The sequence below is a fragment of the Falco rusticolus genome, chromosome 5, assembly GCF_015220075.1.
Source record: "Falco rusticolus isolate bFalRus1 chromosome 5, bFalRus1.pri, whole genome shotgun sequence".
Taxonomy (NCBI): domain Eukaryota; kingdom Metazoa; phylum Chordata; class Aves; order Falconiformes; family Falconidae; genus Falco; species Falco rusticolus.
Genome location: NC_051191.1, coordinates 75,360,634 through 75,383,027, shown reverse-complemented (window position 1 = coordinate 75,383,027; position 22,394 = coordinate 75,360,634). Strand labels below are relative to the sequence as shown.

At 39.9% G+C, this 22,394-nt stretch overlaps 1 protein-coding gene across 1 annotated transcript in view; it reads left to right on the top strand.

Moving 5' to 3' along the window:
• Positions 1-22,394, top strand: part of ITPR2 (inositol 1,4,5-trisphosphate receptor type 2) — a 268,073-nt gene that overhangs the window by 122,204 nt on the left and 123,475 nt on the right. Inside the window, 4 exon segments of the mRNA XM_037387540.1 lie at positions 4,081-4,332; positions 5,922-6,047; positions 11,113-11,241; positions 11,846-11,966. Coding sequence (XP_037243437.1) covers positions 4,081-4,332; positions 5,922-6,047; positions 11,113-11,241; positions 11,846-11,966 — 628 coding nt within the window.

Below are 22,394 nucleotides of genomic sequence, written 5' to 3'. Positions count from 1 at the left end.
CATAAACCTTCATTTTCCTGTACTGTAATTTAGGATCTCATTTATGCACCAAACTTGTCATATTGTGGCATGGTTTTGCCAAATAAGAGGCTTGTACCTCTATGGATTTGCCTAATCTTGTTGTAGACCATTTTTTTAGCACACAACCATGTAACAATTGTAGATACTAGTTTCTGCTTTTGTTTCTTTTGTTCCAGAGTATTTCTGTGAGAGTCAGTAGAGCTACTCTAGCTTTACCTAGATTTGGAGTCTGACCTGGTGAATTCCACAGAGTGGTTTGTGGACAAATCTTTACACCCATAAAGTTACTAGGAAAACACCTAATTAACTTCTCTGCAATTAGGATTTGATATATGGTGTACATGATAAATGAAGTCTTCAACTTGCAGACACCTGTGAATTTAACTGTAATTATGTTAATAGTTCTATGAGATTAATAAGGGGGTAAAGTTGAATATGGTGAAAAGTCCAGGTAGGATAAGTACAAGGAACATTTTTCTTTATTTCACAAAGTTTGGGGTGGTTTTTTTTTTTTTTGTTTTTTTGAAGAGACATCTTCACAAAGAAAACAGATAAGCTCTAGTTGTATGAAAAAAACTAAACCCTGCTGAAATTTTGTTCCACAGCAACAAAGAGGAGAAACTTCTAATTAATAAAATAAAGCTTCACCCTACATGGATAACCTTTAATGGAATCCACCTCAACCTTTTCAATTTGACTGAAGTGTTTTAACGTGCAATATCAATTACAAGCCTTTGATTTACATAATTCAAACAGTTCTTGTGCCTTTATGCTTTTAGAGCTTTTTCCTTCCACCACAGCTTCTTGTAGGTTTTTACTTTATCATCAAACGAAATTTTTAGATTTTTCTCAATTTAAATACATTTTGTTACTGACCTATAATAGGACAAAGATAAATTGTCATATTACATTTTCAAGCTGACTGCATGATGAAAATTGAAATGAACTTGGATGTGACATTTACATCATGAGTCCTGCAGGAATTTGCTGGGGGGAGGGAGCAACCCTATTTTGATGAAAGAGGGTAAGATGATGATCTGTTTTTTTAAAAAACATAGGAAATTACAGGTAAGTAATTATGATTTGTTAGAAAAGGATGCTAATAGGGAAATTTGAATGGCAATCCCATGTAAAGGGAATAGTGCAGCCAAATGGTTGGAACTTGCCAAGGAGTCAGGACAGTTTCTCAGTAGACCATTGAGATGTACTTTGTGTCTTAAACAAGCGGTGTAACTTTTTTTGTACCTCCAGATGGGGCATGTAAACAAGTTACCACAAGACAAGACAGAGTGTACAGCATGCCTCAACTACTCCTGTAATTTATTTTACCCACAGGAAGTATATTGTAGCTTGTTTCTGTTTACTGTAAGAGATAAACTGATCATAATTACATGTTTTAGATAGTGCATATAGATGAAGGAGCACCACTGCAAAAGAGTACTTTCATAAAATACCTTAAACATACCCAATCTGGCTTATTCAGTTGTTCTCATATCCTTGGTCCCCCTGTCTGTGGGGTGCTACTAATGATGTTTGCTGACCTGAAAGGTTCCTTAGGGCACTTTTTCTCATTACAAGCACACTTTGAGGTTCTTGGACCAATAGTGCCTATCAGTGCAAACATTATTACAAAAGGGAAAGCAGAATTTACTTTTGAACTGGATCAGTGTGGCAGCAGAGTTTTCTATTATCTATTGTATATATAATACATAGTATTTCTATAATCTGTAGTATTATATATTATATCTGGATTATATATTATGATATATCTGGATATATCACAAAGCATCAATGGCTGCTCTGATACTGACCAACCTTCTTCATACTTCCATAGAGTTCTTAACTTGTTCAAAGTATACTTTAGTGGAAGAAAATGCTACTGAGTTTATTTGTTGGGGTTTTTTTCCCCCATCACGGAGTTTGTGATGCTCAGTTAGAACTTTGGCTAATACTGGATTCTTCTCTTCCTTTTCTGCTTTTAAAGGGACATAATTTTCTCTGTTTGGGCCAATGTTTGGATGCCCTTTGAAAATCACATTTAAAAGTGGATAACTTGGGGAAAGGGGATGACATCTTCTTTCCTTGCATTTATGATGATTACCTTGTCCCCCTTAGCTCTTCTTGTATTGATGCAACGTCATCTGCTTCAGCTGGTGGGTCCTCAGTCAGTATGCAGCAAGCATGCCATGCAGCGTCATGTTTAACAAGTTCACTGTCTCCTGGTATTTCTTCCTTATTCATCAGTAATAGGTATATGAAAGAATGAAGGGTCAGTTTGACTTGAATATGATAAAATATCAAGCAACACTGGTACAGATTAGGTCTGGATTTGACATAAGAGGTAACTCTGGGGGAACCTGGGAAGAGTTGTCTTCCCTCTCCTGTACAATGAACACAAGTGGAAAACAACTATGGGAATGTGGTGAACAGCTTAATAGAACATGACAGAACATGTACCTTCCCAGAGGGCTTTGTGTGTTTTTTTTAAATTTTATTATTTTCTATGTGAAATGTCCTAAAAGCATAGTATTCCAAACATCAGTATTAAAACATTAGGTCAATTTTCCAACATTTTGAATACTGATACTACTTTCCTTTTTTTTTTTTTTGCCTTTGCGTGCAATGAAATTAATGGTATCTGGGTCCCTGTACTGTCTCCTTCCACCTTCCTGAGCACTTGTCCCCTCAAAAACTTTTTTTCTGTACTGTGGATTGTCCAGAAAATACCTGGTTTGAAAAGTCACTAGTACAAACATTTTGGAAACCCGTAGATACATAAGAAATAGGGATTGCAGCAAAGACTGAATCCACAATTCACTCCATTCAATCATCAAAGTAAAAACAAGCAAGAAACAGGGAAAACACAGTCAGAAAAGTTGTAAAATCAAAATTTGCAATGTTGAAATCCTGGAAAATGTAATGAAATGCTTTTTACTTTTCATTCTGAGAGACTAATTTTCATTCCTGCTTTTGCTGCTTTCCCATTTCTCAACAGTTCCACCAGCCTTTATTTCTACCCTTGAAATTCAGTAAACTAGGATTTCATGTCACATGTGGGCTTGGATATGTCACGTGCCTTATTCACAAAATGCATATGGCTGTTGTACTGCCAAGGTGTATTCTATACTAGGAAGGGCTTATAGGAGCTTTTCACCCACACTGAGACTGTATGCTTAAAAGGAAGTGATGGAGAGAAGACAGGACTACTGTCCTGTCCCAGCTCCACTTGAGCTCACAGAGTGGTGCTGGCAGTAGGTATATTCAGTGTATGCAGGGTTTAAAACAGGGTCAGAGCAAAACTTTTTTGTGAGATCAGCTGAGATGGGGCTGCCAGCATCCACCTCCAGTCTGGATCCTCTCGAGAGGAGCATAGCAGTTGTAGCACAATCAAATATTTACCACATACACCAGTTTTCTGCTAAATTGAAGTGCTGCATGACACTGACAAATTTGCATGGGTTGGGAAGAATCATCTTTTGTTTCTGATGCTGAGCAAGGGCGCAGAAAAGGTTGGTTAAGTTCTGGGCGAGCCACAGGCATTTCGTGTGAGGTAGCATGCAAGATCTAATCTCTCTGCATCTCAAGTCCCTACATATAAAATAGGGATAGTAATGTGCCCTGACCTCACAACAGGAAGGGTAATTAACTAACTTGAAACAAGAATTGAGATGGTAGGAATAGTAAGGATGGCATACTATCTTAGATGAACACAGAGCTACACCTCAAATTTAAACCTCAAATTCACCTTGCATTAGCTCACTCCTTGGTGAGTTATTCCAGATTTGTACTTACATAGACAAGAGCAGAATTTTGCCTTGGATATTATTTTGACATGTGCATTTGATAAGCCACATCAGAGTAATTTTTGGTTGGTTTGGGGTTTTTTTTGTGTGTTGGTGGGTTTTTTTTTAGCTATACAGTCTGCATACATAAAGACAGAACAAAATAAGAAATTAAGAAAATCATAGAATCATTCAGGTTGGAAAAGACCTTCCAAGATCATTGAGTCCAAAATGACTGCAGTGCAGGGTGCTTAAAACTTTGTGATAACTTTTTCAGCTGATAAATGGCGGTGAAGATGTCTTGATATTCTACAATGACAGAGCATCATTTCCAGTCCTACTCCAGATGATGTGTTCAGAGCGAGATCGAGCAGATGAGAGCGGACCCTTAGCGTATCACATCACTCTAGTGGAATTGCTAGCGGCTTGTACAGAAGGAAAGAATGTATATACAGAGATCAAGTGCAATTCACTCCTGCCACTGGATGACATAGTGAGAGTAGTGACCCATGATGACTGCATACCTGAGGTAAGATTCACTGAATGAGGAATCAAACTTCCCATTTTTAGAAAGTCAGAAAATCTTTTTTGTTTACAATATACTGACAAGCTTAATGTTTGCACAGAAAACAGGCTGGAAACAGGTGGTGTTTGTTAAGGTGAGTAAGTGAGAAAGGATAGTCAGTATTTTCTTAAACAGAAAATGCCTTGTCCCTTATGCTTCAATTGTTGTCTTTTTGGGGCACACACCTTATTTTGTTTTCCTGGATTTGTCCAGCTCTGATGACTTCTGGCTGTAGCTGCAAAGACTCAGCTGAGTTGTTTGTCAAGCCAACGTTTTGCCTGAATTTGTTGGAAGTGATGGGTAACATTCTGGCCACACTAATGTCAGTGGGAGTTTTGGGTGAAGCCTCATTTTATTAAATTCAGTTGGAACCCAGCAAATGGTTTTATTCACTGCATATTGAGGCCCAAATTCTGCAGCTACTACTACTGGTCATGCTTCAGTAAGACTTGATACTTCATGCTGATCAGAAGGGGAATATTTGTTTGCACCAAACCTGATGTGATCAAAAGAAACCTTTTCACAGTCTGCAAGGAACTTGTATGACCCGTGTATTGGTCAGATGGATTTCGGCAGGCTATCTGTTGGAGAACTGTGGCTCATATCAACAGAACTGGGACCTGCAGGAACGAAGATTTCCTGTGTGCCGTGAAAAAGTCCCCTTGTGATCAACTAATTCTTTTCTTAAAAAGAAAAATGTTTGCTTTGCTCAGAAGTACCTCCTAACATTAATTTCAACAGATACTAATGAAAAAAGTCCAAACAAATGAAACCTAAAAGTCAGAATTTTTTCCTGACTGCATTAAACATATGCAACTATCTCCTTTCCTTTGACTGTGACAAGAAATGTTCAGTGTATCTGGGTATGTTTATATTTAATCTATACATTTCAGGCAGTGGATATGCATTTTTATCATGTGCACATGCAGACTTGTAATGCAGGAGAGGAGTGAGACTGAAGCCCTCCTGTTAAGCCTTGTGCTGCTGTTGCTGCAGTCCCAGCACTGCACAGCCTTTCTCTTCCATTTAGATCCAAGGTACACCCATCCTGAATCCAAGCACTGCATTAGGATTGTGGGAATGTAGGGATGGTAGTCCCAGCTCTGCTATTTTATATTTTATATATATATATATATTTTATATTGACAAGCCTGTTCAAGGCGTAAAATGGCAACAGTCAACTGGCAAGTGCAGGGGTGTCCTGCATTTTGACAACTCCTGGCTTTGGAGCCAGGCCCTTGTAGTCTTAATATCATTTAAATATCAGATTTAATATTGGTTTATTTTATGTTTTTTTTTTCATTAGAGTAAGAATGTTTGCAAAACCTTTCTGTTTTTCTTCATGTGATCTTTCAATATATACATTAATGCGTTTGTTGCCATGCTTCTCCTTAAATCTTCAGAACCGAACTTATGCATTATTACTGTTAATAGTGTTTGTTAGTACTTCAAGGATCCTCTTTATTGCTCAGTATTTTTGCAGATAGAAACCATCATGTTAATGATTTTTACTGTTCCGTTTCATATTGTTTGTGGATTTGCTGTTCCTGCAGGTGAAAATTGCCTATGTTAATTTTGTTAATCACTGTTACGTGGACACTGAAGTGGAAATGAAAGAAATCTATGCCAGTAACCATATTTGGAAGTTATTTGAGAACTTCCTTGTTGATATGGCAAGGGTAAGCTTCATGAGATGTTAAATACTACACTGTAGCCATGGATGGCAACTGAACTAGCGATAACTTCTTGTTGGTGAACTTCTTTTGTTTTATTAACCTTTTTTTTCCCCCAAAGTTGACAATAGAATAGGTGTAGTTTTTTGGTTTTTAACAAACTGTCATCTCTATGCTATTTATCATCATGTAACCTGCTAATTACTAGCGGCCTTCTCTTTCTAAAAGGGCATCTTGGAACCCATGTTCTTTTCTCTTTTCTTCCAGAAAAATAAATGGGATACATGTACAGGGTTGAGAGTCTGTGTACATCTTCTGGGAGCGTGTGTTATGGTGGTGGCTATGAAAACCCCACACATCTGTAATCTTCTTGCTTTACTGTTAGTACAGTGAGGATCAGGGATCAAGAATTTCTTTAGCTAATAATGTTCCTTCTTTAATCTCACTTCAGCCTGTTTCTGTCTTTTATTCTACCATCACTACATTCTCACTGCTGGGTGAAAGGCAGGTGTAGAGCTGTGGCCTTTCAGAATACTAATCCTTGTATAGACTATAGGCTGCAAGGTGCTGGGGCATAGTTAGCACCGTAGGCATTCAATTCCTGTGGACCCTAGTGAGCTTCATGGTGTCATTACTTGTTGAATTAAGTTTCAAGACAGAAGTTGAATTAAGCTTCCATTCTCAGGTGAGGCAGAAAATGAGGGATATCTTATGACTTCCAGAAGGATAAAATACAATAGTAGAGCCGTGAGGGGAAGCTAGTGTGACATAATGATTACAGCTTACATTACATATCCTTTTCTAAGAGGTTAATGCTTCTTGTAGAACCTTAATATTAATATCAACTAATGGAGTTGCTTTTTCTGCTCAAGAAGTGGAACCAGAGATTTTTGGTGGCTGGGGGACTGTATTTGATCCTTGATGCCAGACGGTATTTTGGAGATGTTACAGAGCATTTGTCACAGTGCATGCCTCTCTTTTCCCAGTCCACGGTCTATTAGATTTTATAATCCATAAGTTCTCACTCCCTTGTGTTCTTCGTTTGTTTTGAAATAAAGAAAAAAATGTAAAAGAATCTTAATTCAATCCTGTAGTGGACATCTACCCCAAAGTAATAGTGTGCCACTATGGCAAAATGCAGAAATAATTTCTTTGAAACCTATTGGGAGAAAATATCATGAGTTGTGGCCGAAAGAAGAATGAGTGCAAAGGCTTGTGCTGTACAGTAGGCACTGAGACCTGTTAATTTATCTGTGAAACAGCAAACTTAAAAGGGGTTGGGGAGTTTTGTTGGTGGGTTTTTTTTGTGTGGGGTTTTTTTTCTGGGAACAGGTTAAGACAGGGATGTTGTGCTTTCTTTTTTTGCTGGCAGCCATTTTCAGCTGAAATGAGACCTCTACAAACCCTGGTTTTCTGCTCTTTGTCTTGTCTCTGTGGTTATGTTCTACAATGGAAGGCCTTCTGCAGAAACCAAACTTGTTTGAAAATTAAGATCAGAAACCTCCTTGGAGGGGGATTCTGATTTTTAACCTTGCTGGTTTTACCCCAGGAAGTGTTTTCTCCTGTTTAATTCCCGTTCTGGGTTGCCCTTTCCTGACACGTCCTGGCTCTGACCCTCCAAACAGACTACCCTCCCTAGCCCTTGAACATGACCAGTTTTCTTTGCTGTTGGGCTAGAAGCAGACATGTAGAAAGAGGGCTCTGTCCAGAGCTCCATTCATGAGTCTGGAGACAAACTGCACTGTCCCAAATGATGTAGTTGTCCTGATGCTAGTGACCACTGAGCTTTTTCTTCACATACTCTTCTCATAAGAGAAATTAGACTCCAGGTCTTCAGAGGTGAAGAGGGAGTGTATCATTAATGCTGTGTTTTTGTGTGTATGTGCTGTTGGCACCAAAGGGCAAAATGCAGGTTTATTTTGCAGTCCTGCAAACCCTTCAGGGCAGATGCCTGATTAGTCCTTTTAATTCCCTGGTTAATGCCTAAAAGAACTTAAAAGAGCGTGTCAGAAGTGTCTGGCCTGTTCTGCTGTTCTGCCAGGTCCCTGTGGGTAGCCATGTCTTCCAGGTTATTGAGTGTATTTGTTCGGGGTTGGTTTTCTGGGGCCCAGAGAGAGCCCGTGTGTTATAAATACGTGAGCGTTATGTAGCTATCAGGACAGTTAGAATGCTGTCAGCCTCATGAAAGATGTTACAATAGCTTTCAAAGCTTTTAGAAAAAGAGCCCTTTGATCCTCTGTGTTCCAGTGAGCTAAAAGAGATGCTTTTGCGTGGGGGAAGGGGAAATGCTTTTCTTTTAGCTGCTACAAATGCCTGTCAGTGGGTGAGTTTGTGAGCTTTGAGTCTGAGTCTGTTATTAGAGAGCACTAAGGTAAAAGACAGTGTATTATCCTCAGGTTGGTTTCCTTCCTTTTTTTGTTTCAGAGGGAAAAAAAAAAAAAAAGTAACCAGTTTTTTTAATCTGTTTCTGGATTGAGGAAGGAAATATTTAGTCCCCAGCTGTCATTCTCTTTTAACAACACGGTATGTTGCAAAGCAGGCATGAGGCGGATTCATGTATAAATTCAGTTTGCCAAAAGCAGTCGTGCTTTCAAAGACACCCTGTTTCTACAGTTTCTGCCAACCTACTTTCTCCTGTGTATGACTTGAAGCGTTGCACTAAGCAAAGTGGGTGCTGCTGAAGGAAAGGCTTCCCTTTCCTGTGTGTGGCCCAGCCTGTAAGTCAGCAGCTGTAGTCTGAGCAGGATAGAGACAGGATCTGACAGCTGTAAAGTCGTCCTGACTTTCTCTGCAGAATTTTTGAAGTATTATTCATGCGAGTTTCAGTCCCAAAGCCTCTTAAGGGGTTTTTAAGCACTGCTTTCTCAATCTTCATCTCCATTTCATGCATTTCAGTTTTTTTCTTCCATAGGGAAACTTCTTTCAGTGCCCAAAGGGCAGAGGGATAAGAACAAATGAGAGGATTTCTGAATTCCTTCTGTGCTGGGAATTTTTCAGACCAGTGTTGGAGCAGAGTGGCATCCCCACATATGGCTCTGCTTTTTAGGCAAGCAAAGAGGAAAGCTTAAAAGCGTTTTGGAATTTAGTTTTGGCAATTTCTGAATTCACCGTGCTAGCACTGCACAGCTCCCTGTCTTCCCGTTGGGAATGCAAGTACTGAGCCTCAGAGCTACTGGTTCCAGCCAATATTGGCATGCAGATTAATTAAAAGCAGAAGAACTTCAAAAGATTTTTAGTTCTATGATACTATTTTTTTAAAAAGTTTTGATTTTTAACGGAATTTGTTACCTCCATGAAGACTAGGGGGTGGGGGTGGGGTCATATTTTTCCCAAAACTGAAGGGCTGAAGGGTTTACTATTTCAGTTTAGCCACTGTTGCTTCTCTGACCAAAATCTTTCCTTTCCTGGGGTGATAAAAAATGCACTATGTGGGGGTATGGCTTGTTTTTCTGACACGTTTTAGAAAAGCAGACAAGCAAAGCTCCTCAAGATGCCTCATTCCTGTAAGTCTCAAGTTATCTTTGGTTATTCCTCTGCCTACCATATGACAATGCTTGTGTGTTATACTCAAAACTCTTTCGTGTTCCCATGAGCTGTATCTTCCCCTGAACATGGGCGCTTTTGGATGTCGTGTCAGTAACCTTCCTTAAAACACTGCTGGTGAAATTTCTGTCTTGTAGTGTCCAAGTGTGACAGTGGCAGTGTGTAATTAGCATGTTTGCCCTATGTGAGATTCAGGTGCTGTGGATTATCCTTCTGCTTCTGTCACCAGCTTTTCTCTGTGACCTTAATAAATTCACTCAGTTTCTCTGGTCTTCGGTTCCCCATTCATAAAGCAATGTAATGGCAAGTATGTACCACTCAGGTTCATGATTGTGTGTTAGATGCTCAAAGAGTAATGAGAAGGCTACCCCAGAGTTCTATATACAAAAGAAATTCTGCTTTTGCATGGATTCCCTAGAATGTTATAGTAGTCGGTGACTTGCACAGGTAAAAGAGAGAACAACTTTGCTGTTCATTACTTGTTAAACATGGCTAGAACTGCTTATTTAAAGGCTGTTGAAGAGGTAGCATGACTATAGTCTGTACTCCTTATTTGTCCAGACTTGCCTTTCTTGCTATGTTTGGCTCTCTATAGACTCCTTTTAGTACTGTTTACACTGATGTAAGCAAAATCAACATGAGTGTGTAGATGTTTGCAAATGTTGAAAAGAAATAAAGAAATAAAAGAAATGAGGATGCAATCCAGCCCAGTATTTTTTTCCTTTCTTTAAGCATGACATCTTTATGTAGCAACAAACTTGCAGTGTTGTACCAAAGGGTGCCTTCAGGAATCTTTTGTACAAATCTTCCCACATCTTCCCACCATTTAATCATCCTTCTGTGCTCCATAGGTGTCCCAGTACCATTCGTTCTCTTCTTTCATTGTTTTTACTTTGTCTTTCATATTTTTACTATGCAGCTTTCCTAAGTGATGCTGCCTGTCTTGCAGTTTACAATCCTAAAGGCTGTAGGTATTGACTATTTTCTACTAGAAAATACGCTATTTTCTTTCCTTCCATCTTATTTAACATTTTCCTTGCAAATGAGCTTTAGCTTCACCACCCATTTGTGTTGATTAATTGTAAAGAGAAGTTAAACTTTACATGAAATCTTTCTAACCTAAGGTATTTATATCTCATCTGTCTCTAAAGCCTCTTCCAACCAGCTCCACAATGGCAGGAAAGGCTTATTTTCTTCTTGAATCCGTCTAAATGTGTAAGTGGCATGCAATGTGCTGATTTAGGGCAATCTTTATTCATGGTGTGGGAAAGAATAGACAGCCAACCAGAAAGAGCTAGTTCAGAAGAGAAAAATATTCAAAAGACAATGTGAACCTCCAAGAAGAAAAATAAGTTATCGCAAATACAGCTTGAACTCTTAAGATAGTTATCTCTGACAGATTTTGTATAAAAAACATTTGGTTTTGCATTAGAGAAGAAATATTACATGTGTTGTAATAAATACAAAATAATAAAGCTTTCTTATTTAAAAGAACTACGTTTCCTTGTTTCCTCCTTCTTCCCTGTAGGTTTGTAACACAACCACAGATCGTAAACATGCAGACACATCTCTAGAGAAATATGTCACTGAGCCTGTAATGAACATTGTGAGTGGCTTCTTCAATTCGCCATTTTCAGATAACAGCACCAGCCTCCAGGTAAGTAAGGAAAAGAGACACAGACAAATAGGTAATTCAGACCGCTAACGAGATACCTTCTGCTACCCACATAGGAATGCTGTACCTTTACATCCTCCTTTAATTTCTCTGTCCCTTCTCATGCCACTGGCTAGCATCTTAATTCCTCTTTAAAACACTTACTCTTAATTTTTATCACCTACTCTGAACTAGTAGACAGCTCAATATGGTCAGATTTACTCCTGGCTCTTAGAATTCCTTGGAGGGGGTATCCTTGCAGAATAATGGTCAATCTTTGTATTTGTATGAGAAAAATGCTGTGTCCTATGACAAAAGGGACACATACCTGAGAACTGGGAAGACTCATACGTCCCTCTGCTCTGTACTGTGTTTGCTTGATATCAGTGGCAACCTGAGGAAAAATTGCATGATTTGGCCTTTTTAGAGGTGCAGCATTGATTTCTGTTCCCTTTCGTTCTGAAAAGCAAAGAGAATTTAATGGAGTTGTAACTTGAGTCTACAAGCTAAAACCCGGTTGCATGTGGTTTACATTGTGTCAAACCCTTGGGCAGTTGTGAGGAGATTCTAAAGGGTAACATTCCATGGTTTATCTTTTTGTTTTCAGACACACCAGCCTGTTTTTATTCAGCTGCTGCAGTCTGCTTTTAGAATTTACAACTGTACCTGGCCAAATCCAACACAGAAAGCCTCAGTGGAGTCATGTATCAAGACTTTGGCCGAAGTGGGTAGGTGCCAGGTTTTACTTTAATTATTGTTCTCTGTGTTTGGAAATCAGACTTACTTGAGGTTGAACAGTTTTTAATTTGACTCTACCATCCTGAAATTGTGACGGTAGTAATTTCAGAAATCCCACCTTCTGAGGCTAAATTCTACCTCCTTTTATAAGCTATTCAAATCTGTCCCATCAGATGGGGTTGTTAGGTGAAACCTTTCAGTCAGAGAAAATGAGTTTGCTAAGTGAGCAATAGTTAAACAAGCAAGTTACGATATTAAAACACAACATAAGCTACAAGAAAACCTGGGCTTCTCTAATTGTGCTGGGCTACATTTGCACAAGCTTTTGTAAGCAGTGATGCATGGCAGCTGTGCACCAGAGAATACCCATCATTTTTTCCCCTCAGTTCCTGGGAGATGCATTTGATATTGTCCATCATGGTCCTGGGTTTGTTCAGTTTTTGCCCAAGCAGGGGATTGGGAATGGAAAACACAATTGTGCCACGCGATAGTTTTTCCACTTACTCCTCACCATCAGGCCCACTCATTTACTGCTGTTACACAGTCAGCCTTGTCAGGGGAATACAGCCTTGCGCTGGCACCGAGACTAAATTTGGTCCTCAGGGCAGCTAATAAGTTACATGCTTTCAAATAAATTCAAATACCATGTTAAAGTGAAAGATTTAAAACTTCTTCTTATCCTAAAATAAAAAAGATTCTTCACCAGTACATAGTTCAGACTGGCAAAAGTTCATTAAGTTAAATTTCTGTGAATACAATGTTAAAGTCTTCTGCCATGATAGAAAAAAGAATTATTCAGTATAGTTTCTAAAATTCATTCTGATTACTTGTAGAAGAAGGTTCTGCTCAGTGTGAATGAAAACTGAGTAGTGGCAGAGATACATAGAAACTGGCTAAATTCTAGTGTTGATGCAATTTTAAAAAAAATTAATAAATAATGATAAAACAATATGAGAGGGTCCCTTAACCATCTCTGGCATTGTAACAATTGAGTCTAAATTTAGATTTTGTAATAGCATTACAGGAGTATCATTTAACATTTTGCCAAAACATCTCATTAACTTTTTGTGTGAATAAGTAGTTACCTAAAAAATTAGCAACCTTCAATTGTTTTATTTGTTGTGCAAATGATTTAATTATGGATCCATCTGGCAAGACAACTTTGGAAGTTGAAGACATTTCCTTTATGCTACAGCTACTACAGTCTCAAATAAAGCTTTAGCCCTACAAATCCTTGTTTATGCATTTAACACTTACCTCCCTGCTCTTCTCTGGCAGTTCTGGAAAGAGTCATCAATAAATTACTTCCTTTGGGAGTCTGGGGAAAGAGGGATGAAGTAGGGCAGTTGAGAGTATTTTTGAGACCGCGCATGCCCTATTTGTGCTTCTAGACAGCTCAGTGTCTTCATTTCTGTTGAGCTAAACCTAAAATCAAATTCTAGCTCAGAGAGGTTGCTGTGTTATCTCACCGAGATGAGGGTGTTTGGAGATACCCAAGCATAGTGTCGAGACAGCCCACAGCAGGCTGACAGGGAAAGCATGGGTCACCTTAATGGGCTGGCAGATCCAGCTTCTTGGCCAGGTGCACCCACGAAAGGGCTGGAGGTCTTTGATAGGTAGTCTGTGTGCTGTTGTTCCTGGGGGAGCCAAGGGGAAAGCGAAAGGCAAGGCAAGGCATGGCTGATGCCTGATGTTCTTTTCAGATACATGACTTTGTTCTCTGTCTGGTGAATTTAATTTCTGCCTCCGCTGTAGTCTTTTCTTTCATTCCTTTTTCTGTTTTATGGAGATTGATTTACGGCTGGGTTTTTTTATGATTTGCAGTTGGTTTTTCTATAAGCATGCTCTTGTGCTGTCCTATGGGTCCAACCCTCTTGCTACTCTGGCTTCCCACCCATGGGACTCCAGCCATACCCTGGGGACTCTCACGTATGGCAGAGCAGAGCTGAGCTGCTGCTGAAGGGCATCACCCCATGTCCTCCTCTGGGACATCCCTGCAGCAGCAGCAGTGCAGGGAGGCTGGATATCAGCCTGGGGGTGCCATGGGCTGGCAGTCTCAGAGCTGTCCCCTGAAAGCGCATGTTGGCCTGCATATTGCCAATTTCCTTATTTGTGTCATAATAACTGTTTAAGGATTCATCGTGAATATCAGTACTGAGCATGGTAAAGTTGTATTGTGTTTGCTAGCAGTGGTGGTTTGACCCTGGTTGAATGATGAGTGCCCACCAAAGCCGCTCCTCCTCAACCAGACGGGGGAGAGAAAAATGAAAGGCTCGTGTGATAAGGACAGGGAGATCACTCAGCAGTTACTGTCATGGGCAAAACAGACTTGACTTGGGGAAAATTAGTTTAATTTATTACCATTTGAATCAGAAGAACGCCTTTTCCGCCTCTCTCCCTTCTCGCTGGGCTTAATTTAATTCCCAGTTTCTCTACCTCCTCCCTCCAAGCGGTACAGGGGGACGGGGAATGGGGTTGTGGTCAGTTCATCACACATTGTTTCTGCCGCTCCTTCCTCCTCACACTCTTCCCCTGCTCCAGCGTGGGCTCCCTCCCACAGGAGACAGTCCTCCATGAACTTCTCCAATGTGAGTCCTTCCCATGGGCTGCAGTCCTTCATGAACTGCTCCAGTGTGGGTCCCCTGAGGGATCGCATGTCCTGCCAGCAAAGCTGCTTCATTGTGGGCTTCCCATGGGGTCACAGCCTTCTTCGGGCATCCACCTGCTCCGGCATGGGGTCCTCCATGGGCTGCAGGTGGATAACTGCTCCACCGTGGACCTCCATGGGCTGTGGGGTCACAGCCTGCCTCACCATGGTCTTCACCATAGGCTGCAGAGGAATCTCTGCTCCAGTGCCAGGAGCCCCTCCTGCCTCCTTCTGCACTGACCCGGGGGCTGCAGGGCTGTTGCTCTCACTCAGTCTCACCCTTCTCTCTCACTGATGCAGATTTCTTTTTTTTTTCCTCCTTCACATGCTGTCAGAGGCACCGCCACCATGGCTGATGGGCTCGGCCTTGGCCAGCAATGGGCCCGCCTCAGAGTGGCTGGCATTGGTTCCACTGGGCATGGGGGAAGCTTCTGGCAGCTTCTCACGGAAGCCACTTCTGTAGCTCCCCAGCTACCAAAACCTGTCCGTGCAAACCCATTACAGTTAGCAGATTGGCACACATTTTTATTTAGTCTTTAATTCTGACAGTGCAGAAGGGGAGTACAAAGGAACAGGTGAGAGGGATTTCCCCGAAGAGCAAGTTAGCTGGCGAAGTGGAAGCAGAGTTTTTAACAAACATCCCTGTGCAAAAGTTTGGCTGGCTAGCAAAGGTTTTAACCACTGGTGATACTCTGTATTTTTAGGCACAGTGCCAAACGTGTCTTGCCTGGGCTAATTGAGTAGGCCTGCTCTGCTGAAAGCTTTGGAAAAACTGCCCCAGCCAGGGGTACTACAGGCTTTAAAAATGGAGGCCCTTTAGTGATGACACTGCGTGCCTGGTGCTGTTCTCTGTCGGAGAACCACACAAAATGGTGTTTCTCTTTGAGTGGGCAGAGGTTTCTTCTGTAAGAAGACTACAGACAGGGCAGCGTTTTTTTGCCCCTTACGCTGGCTGTGTACGTGGACTAATGTTGGATTTTGGCTAGGCATCTGTAGTACCCTTCTGCCTTTTTCTTTTTTTTTCTTTTTTTTTTTTTTTTTTTGACTTGAGAGTCTGACAGCTTTAATGTTAGGGGCTTCATGTTTCACAGCAGGGTTTAAAAAAAACCCTCTAGAAAGATTTTGCCTATATCAGAGAGATAGAGTATTGGGCAGATTTACAACAGGGACCGAAGACTTTTGATGGAAAATGAATGTTGTATAGAGTTGAAAGAACAAACATGATTTTTTTTTGTGTGTGTGTCATAGCCCTGGATTTAGAAATGAATCTCAGGAGGAAGGAAGATCGTATACAGATTTCCCAAGATATCGAAGATCCATGTAATAATGCACTTTTAAAAGACCCATTTCAGAGCAAGTTTAAGCATCATACATTTTGCTCGGTGTTTACTAGTTTGTTGCTGCCAGGTGGATGTAAGTATTGTCTCAAGAGCTTAAGATCATTTCATCTGTCTTCTTATGAGCACTGTAAGAATGTGCATTATCTTCCAGGTCAACAAAAGGATATGTTGCAGAAGCTAATTTCTTATAACCCTAGTACTTCAACTGCACTTGACCACTAGGGAAAAACCACGTAAGCTTTTCAAGCTTCACTTGCTGCTTTGTCTCCAGGCAGTTGTCTGCCTCCAGTTCAGCAAGAAGCATAGGAGCTTGCTTCTTTTCTTCAGCAGACTACTCTGTTGCTCCAGGAGATTTGGGGCACACAGATACCAACGTCCATCAGGTTTTTATTGCCTGGTAAACATTTGGCTACCTGGCGTGAATAGAAACATTTACAAAATTATGTACATTAATGTGTCTTCATATGGATTTCGGGTATGAGTAACAAGAATTAACCCATTATACATATATCACTTTTGCTTTTTCTTTATTATTACATAGGACTGAGCTTTTGCTTGAAAATGTAGTCCAAAGAATAAATGATCAGAACAGCTTCCATCTCACTGGTAAAATAGCTACAGATGAAAAATGTTTAAAAGGTCCTGTGATCTTTGTGAAAACAAAAGAACTAAGATGTTTAACAGTTTAATTTATTCCAAATTAATTAATTATCAAAGGACTTTCAGTTCCTACATTTTATAGTCTTTGCAAGATTGAGAAGGGCGGAGGCCAGTCTCAAAGTTTGCATTTTAAACCATCTACTGTCTTCCAATACGGTAAAATTGGGGAGTATCACCTGTCCTTACAACTAAAGATCTGATTTGTGTATCTTAAATTGTGTTGGAGCAGGGTCTTTCTCCCAAGGCTGACTAGTCTTTCAGGACCCATGCAAAGAACTGGCTTTGCTTCTTAATTAAGTGATGATTCTTATATCTTCACCTGTGAGCATCAGTTTTCTTTTCTCTTACAAGGGCCAATCTACTTGTATTATGTTCCTGTCTCTGTTGTGTCCATTAGCTTTGTCCGTCACGTTTTTACAAATTGCATCTTCCCTCTGATACTGTGTGTGTATCCCAAAGATGTAGTATGTGTGTGGTTTGTGTTGGATGTAGTATGTGTATGGTTGTGCTGTTACCACCAATAATGAAATAACTGGAATTTCCCAGATGACTAAACAGTGGCAGATAGGAACCTGCATTTTGTTAGACTATTTCTCTTGGCAGACCCTTGAAAAAAAAATAATCTGTTAGCAAGCCAAATTTCATTAGTCATTATCAGATTATACTCTAGGATACTGTGCAGGCGAAGCAAAAGGAGAATTGTTTCCATCCCACAAAACGGGATGTCCTGAGGCAAGTCCTGTGAGATTGCTATTTCATAAGTTTGAAATTGGAGCAGGTACAGAGGAAGTACTACTGTGCAATCGGGGGAAAGGACAACTGTAGAGAAGAGACTACAAGGAGCCCCACGTGTTCTGCCTAGCAAAGCAAAGGCCTGTGGTTGTTGCTCTTTAAAAGTATCTTAGGAAGATAAATAGTCACGAAGAAGAGACATTTAAGCTAAAGGACAGTGCTGACCCAAAACCAACTGGACATAATTATGCTAGGTTGTAAATAACCCGAATAAATTGAGATTGTAAATCGGGTTTGGAGCCAACTTCGGAAGGATGTCCTTGGTCAGCAGGCCAGGAGAAAATGGAGGGAAGAGGAATGGCAGAAAAGCTAGCTTCATTTTAAATGGGGCTCAATACATTTTTCAAAACATATTAAAGAACATGGGTTGTCTGTAACAGATGGTCTGAAGGAGTAGTGAAGTCCGTTCTAGTTGAGTATTTATTCCCCAATTTCACCTCACCCAATACCCCTTTCTACAGAATCCAAAAAACTCTTCTGTGGTACTTCTTGGCCATGCTTTTATGTCCTCTAAAGCCTTTTCCTTTGCCCTGAAAAATTTCAAACAGGAAACATTAAACATAAAATCGAGGCTACGTTTTATTGCTTCTTTGGAATTATTGTATGTATTTGAATGTCCATATAGATGAACTTTCCTATAGCAATTTTTTCAGCCCTGAAAATACTTTATTTCACTTTCCATTTGAGTTTTAAAATCTTTTTTCCATTTCATAAAAAGCTAGACCTTCATTTTCAATTTTTAGTTCAAATAAAGTAATTATCCTGTTGTAACTTTTTTGACAGCAAGAATAATACATTTCAAATGAAGCACATATTTTATTCTATTTTAACTGTTTGTGTTTCCCTAATTGCAAGAAAAATTCAATGATGATCTTTTTACAGACTGATAAATATTTTAGCGTAGGTTTTCTGTTGGAAAAACACATCCAAGTGAAGGGTACAAGATTGGCAGGCTTGTGTCTTGTATACACAAAGCTTTTATTTCCCTTAAGAAGTCTTGCTGTTGCTAGCATTAGTGTCTCTCCATCCAAATGTGTTTGTTAAGCAGTCAGTAAATGATTAAGGAGCTGGAGGAACTGATTTATGGAACAAAATTAATTGAACTAAATATGCATCGCTCTGTTAAGTGACAACTGGGAAGTGTGGGAGAATATGAAATAGCGGTCTGCAGCTACCAGAAGGGTGTAAACAGCAAGGAGAGTAAAGGCTTCACAGCCACGTACAGCCGTGGGTTTTTCATGACCCAGATTGCCTGTAAGGCTTCTCCCTGAGGCGCTCAAAGGGGTGAAACACCTGTGCATCCCCCAGAAAAATCCCACCAGGGATGGTTTAGGGTAGTGCAAAGTGTACTAAACAGCTGTGAAGCCACTAAGCTTCCTTATGGCAAGATAGATTACTCTGAAGACTGGGCTTCCAAGGACAATTACAGGCAAGGGCCACTTTCTGGAAGTCCTTAGTACTAAATTGATCCTAAACCTCATATAGGCAGTATAGCAAAAAGGCAGTGCTTCAGCAAGCATTCCTGAAAATAGGTCCTTTTACTTCCAATTTTGGTGATTCTGTGAAGAGAACTACATGCAGGTAATTTAAAAAATACAGCTCGGCCCATTTCAGCCTTTCTGTTAGCAGCTGCAGTGCATTCTTGGGACTTTGGTGGAGTCTAGTGCACTTGTAGAGTGCAGCTTGATTTTTAGCTGCTTGCCACTCGATCAATGTTGCCCTTTTCTTTTGAGTCCCCATCTCAGTATTTTTTCATAGTTTAAACAGTAAAGGGGAGGAAAGCTGCTGACGCGCTGGATGCACACAGAACCATCCAGCGCAGAGCAGAACATTTTACTGTGACCTGGCTGAATATGCCACACTGTGTTGCTTACCATTTCCACTGTTACCGTTTGCTTGCTTGTCTTGGCTCAGCTTTGGCTATTGCCAGTAGCATAATTGTGAGCAGCAGATTGGGAGTTAGTTGTGCAAAGGATTTGATGGCAAATTTCATTTCCTCTGACACTGGCAAACCGGTGTAGTATGTTCAGGGGGTATTTAGCCTTGTGCAGGGTGCCTTACGTAGGAACTGGGCAGTATATAATAAGCCTGTGCTGTGCCCTCCACTGGAAGGCAGAATTTCCCTTAGCTGAAGCCACGTTCTAGTCCTTCCTGGTAAGTATCCTGCTTGATACCTCGGCACCAGTTTACATAGTTAACAGTTTACAGCCACAGAGCATGCTTTTTTCCCAAGTTCACTAGTCAGATGAAAGACAGAATTTCACCCTCTCCTGGCTCCTTTGTCTACCAGCTCTAACCCTACTTTGCAAGTTTGAGTGCCATCCAAAAGTATTTCTAAGTGGAACAAAAATAAACATGCTTTTAAATATTTTATGTTGATACTTTAAGGGAGATTGACACATTTTGAAGAGGAAAGCAGCCTACAACACCTAAATTAAAAATAAATATTTATGTTCACATTTGTTCATTAGCTTTCCAAAATGTAAAAATATGTTTCATGTTGTTTTAAATAATGAAATGTGAAACAAATGAAAGATAAACTTTCTACAAGCTGCAAAGAAATAAGAAGACAAAGGCTTTGTTTATAGCTTAGACTTCAACAGTGCCCTTTGACAACCAATACAAATCTTAATTACAAATGGAATTATACATATAAGAACTGTTCAAAACAAAGGAGTATTTTTTTTCCTCTCTCTCTCTCTGGTTTTCTTTGTGATAGTTTTAATTAGCTGCAGCTCTTTGAACAATCATAGTCCTTGACTGCTCCTCAAACACTGATGGAAGCCAACTTCAAATGGCATCTATAGGACTGGGTTTTCCTCTGAACAGCATGCTCCCCATTGCTAAGTTTATTCTTGGATATATCAGGATTCTGCATACATACTACTTAATTGAGAAGTGAGCATTGTCCAATAACATTCTGGTGATTGACATTGGGACACAATAAATTGGATTAATAGGCTGCAGCACCCTACCCACACTGGCAGAACGTTAATGGACTTCTGTAACAAAGTACGCAGCAATAGGGCAAATGTGTTTTGAAAAATAACCCAGTCAAATAACATGGAAAAACAATCATCAGAAACAATGGTCAGCCATACATGGTATTTTCCTCATAATAATCAGGAACCTTGCCTTCAAAACAAATGAAGACTAGAAAGGAAAAGTCAATTGCCAGTGTGGAAACTGCTGTACATCTGATGATGATGATGTGTCTTCCCATCTTGACCTAAAAAAAGTTTAGTTTAATTCCCTATGGCAAACTGTTTAAAAGGAAGTGGCTACCAGAAACAGAGTAAGAGATCTCTCTTCCATCCCAGTTAAACAGCCTGATTTGCAGGTGGAGGACCTGATCCTGCATCAGGACGCACCCTGGCAGTGGGAAGAGGAGGGCACCCTGCACCCACGGGAGCTATTAAAGGGATGAGGACGTGTGTGACGGAGACTCTTGCTGTAGTCTGTGAGGCTGGGGGTTGAGGTGTCACAGCCAAATTTAGGCTTATAATAAATGCTGCCATTACAGTATAGTATTTGGGGGAAGAGAAAGTTTCTGCCTGGGATCTGTGACTCACTGCTTGGCAGCATACAAGCCTTCATTCATCAGAGCTGTGTGCCTGACTCTCTCCTTGCGTGTACTCCTGTGGGGTTTGATGCATAGGCTGTTTAGGAAAGAAGGGCATCTGTTGACTTCACAGGTTCAGGACTTAAAGTTGTATATGTTTTAAGAACCGGTAGGGAGGGGTGGAATATTTTTGATGCCTTTCCACTGCTGTGGAAACTGTGCATGTTAGTGCAGAATGGTGGGGAAATGCCTCTGAGAAATGTTGTGCAGAACTTTAATATGGGCTAATGCTTTTTACAAAATCACCTTGTTTCAGTAAGAAAAACTAGAAAATTATTTGTTATTATTAGTCATTGTTATAAATGAACTAGAATTTATTCTCCATTTTACTTCTAAGTTTTTATTAAACGTAAAGTGTGCCATGGAAATTAAGTGAATGATGTATAATACAAAGCTAATCACTGGAATGTGACCTAATCTTTCAAACAGAGATATTGCTGCGTTGATCTTTTGTTTATTTGTTGAATTTCAGATGACTCATGCTGAGCCATAGAAGAATGTCCCTCTGATCTCCAGCGGAGTGGAGAGATACAGCTAACACAAAGATTTTCATGGAGAAGGCAGATACCTTCTCACATTGTCTTTCAAACTTCCTTTCCAAATTACAGAAATGACAGTTCAGAATGCAATAATGGTTTAATAGTGGATGCCCTGTAAGAATTCATTGAAGTCTTTCCTCAGTTTTGGGTTTTTCTCTCTAATATTCTCTCTTTTGTCACTTCCTGCCCCTCAAGTCTAAAAAAAAAAGCATTTTTTAACTGTGTGTTAAATTTGTTTAACTATCAATTAAACTATCGGTTATATTGCAGTGGCATCCAGGAACCCCGTGGTTTTAACAACCCTGGCTGTATAGAAAACCAAAGGGAGACACGAGACAAGTCTTTTTCAAATTTAATTTGTATGCACTTGGTTTCTCAAGGTCTTTGCAAGAGAAATAAGCAGAAAAGCAACAAAGAGCACTTAGGATAAATTGTCTAAATGTGCGTATGTCCACTAGAAAAAAGAATTTTTTAATTTATTTCTGCATAGACTAAACCTAGCTGTTGAAACAATAATGCATATTCTTTTTGTTCCTTTTATTAATAGCTGTAAATCTGATTTTTTTTAAGTTAGTAAAAAACTATTTTGTTTTAAAAAAGAAATGTCTGTACCTATGAAAATATATACTGGAAATGATCCTCATCTCATTTAAAGTAGCACAGCTGCCTTTCTTTTAACTAGTTTACGGCTGACTTCTACCAGCTTAGGTTTTTGTTCGTTATTTTTAAAACTTGTTGAAGTGAGATCCCCCTGCCCCTTAACTTCAAGAGTATCAACGTTCTGCACACCATGATCTTCATAAGATTTTCAAGTTTTT